Source organism: Vespula pensylvanica, chromosome 13 (genome assembly GCF_014466175.1).
Source record: "Vespula pensylvanica isolate Volc-1 chromosome 13, ASM1446617v1, whole genome shotgun sequence".
In the NCBI taxonomy this organism is placed as follows: domain Eukaryota; kingdom Metazoa; phylum Arthropoda; class Insecta; order Hymenoptera; family Vespidae; genus Vespula; species Vespula pensylvanica.
The window spans coordinates 2,571,239-2,579,109 of record NC_057697.1 but is presented as its reverse complement, the minus strand read 5'-3'; the positions used below and the strand labels follow the sequence as shown (position 1 = coordinate 2,579,109).

The 7,871-nt window shown below is 25.8% G+C and overlaps 1 protein-coding gene and 1 long non-coding RNA gene across 3 annotated transcripts; both read left to right on the top strand.

The window, feature by feature from the left end:
• Positions 1-2,273: 2,273 nt before the first annotated feature.
• On the top strand, positions 2,274-5,126 carry LOC122633913 (sphingosine-1-phosphate lyase). 2 transcript variants are annotated; one of them, XM_043822386.1, is made up of 9 exons: positions 2,274-2,656; positions 2,734-2,885; positions 3,028-3,234; positions 3,305-3,513; positions 3,586-3,822; positions 3,898-4,107; positions 4,258-4,496; positions 4,585-4,852; positions 4,942-5,126. In XM_043822386.1, the coding sequence occupies exons 2-9, from the start codon at positions 2,741-2,743 to the stop codon at positions 5,074-5,076; spliced, it is 1,650 nt and encodes a 549-aa protein (XP_043678321.1). In that variant the 5' UTR covers positions 2,274-2,656; positions 2,734-2,740; the 3' UTR covers positions 5,077-5,126. The 2 variants fall into 2 exon arrangements, with proteins under 2 accessions (XP_043678321.1, XP_043678320.1); XM_043822385.1 differs by having other exon boundaries at positions 3,019-3,234.
• Positions 5,127-5,449: 323 nt separating this feature from the next.
• On the top strand, positions 5,450-6,746 carry LOC122633920. The gene is made up of 3 exons (XR_006328233.1): positions 5,450-6,064; positions 6,342-6,415; positions 6,517-6,746. It is a non-coding gene; the product is annotated as an uncharacterized LOC122633920 (long non-coding RNA).
• Positions 6,747-7,871: the final 1,125 nt, after the last annotated feature.

Below are 7,871 nucleotides of genomic sequence, written 5' to 3'. Positions count from 1 at the left end.
GAACAAAATGATGTCATAAAAGTTCATAAAAAGTGTTTAATAATTATTAATTTGATAATTAACAAGAGAGATAAATGATATAAATAAGTATTACCAATTGTAATAATTATTTATTCAACTTCCGTTTATAAATTATAAACATTTAGATATTTAAAATATTCTCTAGTCTTTACAAAACAAAATGATGTCATAAAAGTTCATAAAAAGTGTTTAATAATTATTAATTTGTTAATTAACAGGAGAGATAAATGATATCAATAAGTATTGCCAATTGAAATAATTATTTATTCGACTTCCGTGTATAAATTATAAACATTTAGATATTTAAAATATTCTCTAGTCTTTACAGAACAAAATGATGTCATAACAGTTCATAAAAAGTGTTTAATAATTATTAATTTGTTAATTAACAGGAGGGATAAATGATATAAATAAGTACTACCAATTGAATTAATTATTTATTCAACTTCTGTGTATAAATTATAAACATTTAGATATTTAAAATATTCTCTAGTCTTTGCGGAACAAAATGGTATCATAAAAGTTCATAAAAAATGATTATTAATAATGAAAAAAAATTATTTTTAACATATGCATTAACATTCTAGTATATCTATATATATAATATATGGAAGAGTCACTAATTTTCATCATCATATTGTCGCAAAAATTCCGATTTTTTAATAGGAACACATGATAGTAGAGGAGGTCGCCGGGTAGGTACAGTTCACTTACATTATTTATCATAGTGGGTACAATCCACTGACATTATTAATGAAATTAGAGATTCAATAAAGACTCGCGAGATGGCGCCAGAGGTATTAAAAATATTCATTTTTAAAGAGTTTAGTTTGGGCGTTCTCCGTTAGATGTCGACACGTACACCGTTTTTACACCTTCTTAAGTCGGTACATACGATCAGCTGATAGGAAAAAGAGGTAAACTCCTTTACTCTCATGTGCTCCTGTTAAAAAATCGGAATTTTTGCGACAATATGGCAGTCAATTAGTACGCCTTATATATATAGATATACTAACAATGTTATCTATATACCATACGTATAAAAAATGATTTTTTTTCATAATTAAACATTTTCCATAAACTTTTATGACATCATTTTATTATAGAAAGTCTATAGGATATTTTGAACATCTAAATATTAACAATTTATATTCGGAAGTGGTATAAATAATATTTTTAATTAATACTAATTAAAGTTATTCCTTACTGTTATTAATTTTAAAATTAATTATTAATAGTCAATTAATGTGAACTTGTATATTATTTTAATGTTCCAGAGAGTCTACAGAATCTTTTCAATACCTAAATGTTTATAATTTATTCTGGGAAATAGCATAAATAATATTTTAAATCGGAATTAGTTGTTTAGTTTAATATGTTATTGCCATTAATTATAAAATCATCAGACTCTCGTATAACTTTTATTTATTTTTTATTGAATGAAATGTAATAATAATTAATAACGTTCTTAAATATAATAAATAATATAGTAATAATCGAAAGAGTAAAAAATAAGAAAATTAGAATCATTCAAACAAAAGTTATAAATCAAATACATACTAGGATGTTTTGGAGAGTTGAAATTTCATATTCTTTTGTATTTCGATAAATAGGATTCGAAGCTCTTATTATTTATACTCGCAAGTTTAAATAATATATACTTTTGATTATTTTTAAATTAATTATAATGCAACGTAATGGCTGCTTAAATAAAATGATTGAATTTAAAAAATTGTTAATAATATTCAAAGATCTTTACAAGTATTCATTCATTTTATTAAATAAAATGTAAATTATTAATTTAAACAAGGATTCGATAATTTAACTCTTTTCTTTTTCTTGGTATAATTTAAATCATATATTTCCATTTTTTAATATTTGAACAAATCTTAAGTATGACTATATATATATATATATATATATATATATATATATATATATATATATATATATATATATTATTTTGTATAAGTAATCTATATTATATATACATTATTTTGTTCTTACTCACATATCACTTCAAGAACAGTTTATAAAATTATTAGTTGTGAAAATGCTTACCTCTTATCAATGTTCCTTTCTTCATCCTCAATACATGATAATTCTTGTAATACTTTCTAAAATATTCAAATCGATTACTGTTTCCCTCGGTAACAAATCTTTTCAAAATTCACACTAGACGGCACTTCGATCTAATCTAGAGAGTTACAAATCCATAAAATAATATCGTAGCATATTATTTCATCGTTTTATCGTTCAGTATATCAAAGAACATGTAACGACGTTATCAATGTTTAATTGTAGTTTAAATTAGTGTATCGTTAACATAATCGTGCTTATAAGTTTTATAATCATACATAAAATCATTTATAACAAGATCACATATTCTTCTCATGCCTTTGTTACATTATTAAGGAAAGTATGAGTAATTATAATGCCTAAACGGATTTTGGCATTGACTGATTCCAAAGTACAAAAATAGCATAGAGCGCAGGAGTTCGAATGTTTTAAGTTTTAAAAGATAAGCCACGTCATAAAAATTTCACGCTCTTTTATCATTCCTATCAAAAAGTATTAGATAAGTGTTTTCTACAGTGTTTAAAAACTTATATTTAAAATATTCTTAGATTTTGAGGTATTATCTATATATATTGACATATATATATATTGATCTATAACAATGTAATTCCCTCTAATATTTTTATGTATTAGGTATAATATGGGTATTCTTTATATTGATTATATGAAAGGAATTGTAAATAATTCCTTTCAGAATAAAGAACCATGGCAAATCGTTTCTATAACTGCTACCACTGTACTTGGAACAGTTTGGATATGGAATTTTATTTTTTGCCAAGATACAAGTAAGAACAAGCATATTTTTAACATACAGCATAAGATTATTTTGACTCGGATTAATGTATAAAATAATTATTATATATGTAATATATGTATATATATATATATATATATATATATATATATATATATTTGTAGCCATTATAGAAAGAGGAAAAAAGCAGTTCTTTAAATTAGCTCGTTATATACCTTCTGTTAAACAAAGAATCAATAAAGAACTTTCAAAGGTTGATGAAACTTTCAAGAAAGATGCAGAGCGTAAACTTATGAATATTCCATTTATTGTTAAACTCCCAAAGGATGGTCTGGATGCTGAAAAAGTATTACTAAAAGTAAAGGAATGTGTAGAAATGGGTGAGAAGATTAATAACGAGTGTATTTCATTTTAAAACATTTATTATTAACAATTCATTTGTTGCTTAAGGTGATTATGATTGGCAAAAAGGAAGAGTATCAGGTACGATTTACAGAAATGATGCTGATCTTATAAATTTAATGGCTGATGTCTATAAAATTGCATCGTATACGAATCCATTACATCCTGATGTTTTTCCTGGTGTATGTAAAATGGAAGCAGAGGTTGTTAGAATATCTTGTCACTTATTCAATGGCAATGAAAAGTCATGTGGAACTGTAAGCATTTAATTTTTACTTCTTCATTGAAACAAATAAAAATACCTTTAATTTTTCAATGAATTGCTTTAGATGACAACAGGTGGTACAGAATCAATTATATTAGCATGTAAAGCTTACAGAGACTATGGTAGAGAAATTAAAGGTATCAAGAAACCAGAAATGGTAGTACCAATAACAGCACATAGCTCATTTGATAAGGCTGCACAATACTTAAATATAAAAATACGCACAATACCTGTCAATCCTTATAGTTATACAGTCTCCATTACAGCTATGGAAAAAGCTATAAATAAGAATACAGTGATGGTAGGAACATTTTATTTTATTAAAAATTATGTATTTTATTATTTAAAATTGATACATAATCAACCTGCGTTTTAGTTGGTAGCTTCAACACCTAATTTTCCGTATGGAACAATGGACAATGTCGAAGCAGTTTCAAAACTTGGTTTAAGATATAATGTTCCAGTTCATGTAGATGCCTGTTTGGGTGGATTTCTTATTTGCTTTATGTCAGATATAGGATACAAAATACCACTCTTTGATTTTAGATTACCTGGTGTAACTAGTATATCTGCTGACACACACAAGGTATTTTAATTTTGCTTGCAAATAAAATATTTCGATAAATTGAATATAAAATATTATAAATTAAATATTATATTAATTCAATATAATACAGGACTTATATAAAGTCCGATAATACTTTAAATGTTATTTATTTATGCAATTTATCTGTAGTATGGATATACGCCAAAAGGATCTTCGGTCATACTTTATAGAGAGAAGAAATATAGACATTATCAATATACCATAACAACAGATTGGCCTGGTGGTATTTATGGATCACCAACTATAAATGGTTCTAGATCTGGTGGAATAATAGCTTCGTGTTGGGCTACTTTAATGTATTTCGGATACGAAGGATATATAAAAGCAACGAAAAAAATTATTCAAACTAGCAGATATATTGAAAAAGAGTATGCATCTGGATTGCATCTATATCATGCATAATTGAACATAAAATTGTTCTTTTTTCATATCATAATGTACATTTATCTTTCACAGATTAAGAGAGATGAACGGAATTTTTATTTTTGGCACACCTGTAAGTTCGGTAATTGCGATAGGTTCTAATGACTTTCACATCTATAGATTATCTGAAGCACTTAGTGCAAAAGGATGGAATTTAAATTCACTTCAATTCCCTTCTGCTATACATATTTGTATTACGTATGTTCATACAGAACCAGGTGTTGCTGACCAATTTTTATGTGACGTTAAAACTGAATTAGAAAATTTATTAAAAATCCCTGATCTTCCAGTTGAAGGGAAAGTGAGTATTAAACATTACATTATCAATTTGTATAGAATAAAAATATTAACAATACATATATCTATATATATATATTATATTTTTAAAAGCTTGCAATGTATGGAATGAGTCAAAGTATACCGGATAGAAGTATTGTTGGAGATTTTGCAAGATCCTTTTTGGATTCAATATATTATACTGGCAATTACGGGCAAATGAACAACAAGCAAAGCACACAAAAATAATATATTGTCTTTTTTCAGAAGAATAAGTAATAAAATAAAATTCCAGTATTCTTATTGATATATTATTTCCAGAATTATAAGGAGAAAATAAGTAATGAAATTGATACAAACATTTATACATTATATATCTATTAAAAAGTTTTATTATATCTAAAAAAATATATTTATATATTATATATATGTGTATATATAATATATATATGTGTGTCAGATATAATATATATATACTTACATACACATACATACATATGCCAAATATGAAAATATGTTATTATTATACATAAGATATCTATATGCAGCCATTTATGTACATTCAAGTAATTAGTATTACTTTGAATATTCTCATTGATCTTGGTAATTATTAATTTCCCTTCTCTCTCTTTCTCATTTAATTTGATAACATGGTAAATAACTAATCCATGTAAAAACTTTTGAAACTTTTATTTAAGTTTATATATATTATTTTAGGTGTCCCTTTTATTCTGTGATATAACTTATTCCTTTGTCCAACTATTAACGTGAAGAAATAGCAGAAAATCATGCATAACTCATTGCATACGTGGTTTCTCAATATTAATATGCCTTGGTATGGCGAATATTTTATGGGAGTCATGAAAATAGTTATGAGGGCAAATACCGATGTGATCTCGAGAATATCACGTCGTTTTTATTCTCTGCTTTTACCAGTCTATAAATCCATCAAATAAAGATAGTTCATATCTTTCTGCACGGCATTGTAGAATACTTTAAATTTTCAAACAGAAAAATCATTCATAAAAATATAAATACTATAAAAGAAAATAAACACAGAAGAGATAAGAACTTAATGAACATCGATTATTATTCTTACTTTTTTCGAAACGAATGATTTCTTTTTTTATAGAAAAATATCAAGAAAATATAACTTTTGAAAAAAAAAGAAAATGATTTGACAGAATTCATTATTAATTTCTGAAGAATAATCATTTCTAAAAGCAGAACGATAAAGGTATTTTTTATTGAAAATATTATTGAAAAGATTTTTATTAAAATTTTATTTAAATATGATAGTCTAAGGATGATTAAGTGGGTCAAGATCCTTTAATATCATTTTTTTTCTATCTTAAAAACAATTCACTTAGCATATCGCATTACTTGCTCGTCAGAATGATGTACGGACAATTAATTTTAAGTCTTTCATATGTATTAACGCCATCTACAAACAGAAAAAATGTAATAATATTAATGTAGAATTTTAATTATATTTCTTTTTTCTATTATTTAAGGCTCAACAATCTCTCGTATCGTTTTGGCCATAACATAATTCTTTATCATTAACAAATAAACGCCATAAATCTTGGTAATTAATTTTTTTCTTTTATTTATAAATATTTTAGATTTCATATAAAAATTCTTTGTGCGAGAAAAAGCTTTAGTAATACATTTATGCTATGCTTTTAGGTATGTTTCTAAAACGACATTATTCGTGTGCGAGATATCAAAGTAAACTCAGATCCTGTTTTATACCATCATTTTTCAACATCGTTCCTACTCCCTAGAGAAAAGAATATAGAGTATATTACTTGAATTCTTACGCTTTTCTTTCAAGGTAAGTAACATCTTAAGAAAAAGAATGCAAGAAGTATCTCGGGCGAGGATAATAAAAACAAAAAAAAAGAAAGAAAAAAAAATTAAAAAAAAAAAAATGACTTCTTAAGGTTCCACGACAATGTATGGTTTAAAATGAAATAGTCCTTTTCTTTTAACGTAGAAATCCACAAAAAAACAAAATTCATTAATTTTATCCCCGACTATGGCGCACTCGAGTAATACTTTATACTTCATGGAAATGAAAATATAAGGGATTAAAAATGACGATGCTCTCATAAATTTTAATCAAATATGTTAATTACAAATACGAAACAATGATTAACATTTATTTATTCTATCGTATACGCTTATCATTCGAGATCATATCTTTAGATTTATATGGTTTTTTTATATATATATATATTTTTTTTTTTTTCATAGATACGTTAGTTCAAAAACGAAGTCGTGTCCTTAAAAAAACTTCTTAGTTGGGACCTAAGTGAATTCAAAATTAAGTACATCGATTTAATATGTCTAATAGTCAAATATTCGTTTTCCGAACGGCTAGAAACTACCTTGGCACAATTTTAGACGAAACTACGGTGAGCATAAATTACAGAGGGGAAACGCAAACTATAAACATAGGTGTATATATTCGATCTCGTTAATACATAACACATACATTCACAAATGCTGCAGTCTTCCAGTTATTCTGGAATATCGCCAGTTACTTAAATATGCAATATAAAAATGAACGATTTCTGACCTCGTTTATTTTAAGTTTCTTTGGATATTATTTATATTAATAATTGTTTACTTAAATGTTAATTAAATACGCCTGAAAATAGGTAGTACTTTATACTTAATAATAACGTTGCTTAAGAACGCCATCTATCAATAAGATAATATATTTTTTTTCTATTATATTTTTCTATGTCACGAATGACGTTATCGACCGAGCGTAGCGTGAAGGGTTGCCATATTCCCAGGCGTGGTTATAATCAACATTTAAATAAATAATTTTAATTCGTTTATAGGAGAAGACGAACTTCGTGATTAAAGGTATAAACATTCGAATCGATTTTAATATTTATTGGGTTATTTAATTTATCGAGATAAGAGATATCAAATGATCTTACATTGGGTTTTTCAATGATCGATTTGAACAAAGTTTATGGGGGTGTGAAATTGGGAAGAGGAGAACATTACTATAATTTTATTGCTAC

What these genes read in the sequence shown, in the direction of transcription:
- LOC122633913 (XM_043822385.1), top strand. Translation starts at nt 2,741, where the DNA reads ATGGGTATTCTTTATATTGATTATATGAAAGGAATTGTAAATAATTCC. An exon ending in AAAGGAATGTGTAGAAATGG is followed by an intron (nt 3,235 to 3,304) that starts GTGAGAAGATTA and finishes TTGTTGCTTAAG; the next exon opens with GTGATTATGATTGGCAAAAA. An exon ending in ATCTTCCAGTTGAAGGGAAA is followed by an intron (nt 4,853 to 4,941) that starts GTGAGTATTAAA and finishes TATTTTTAAAAG; the next exon opens with CTTGCAATGTATGGAATGAG.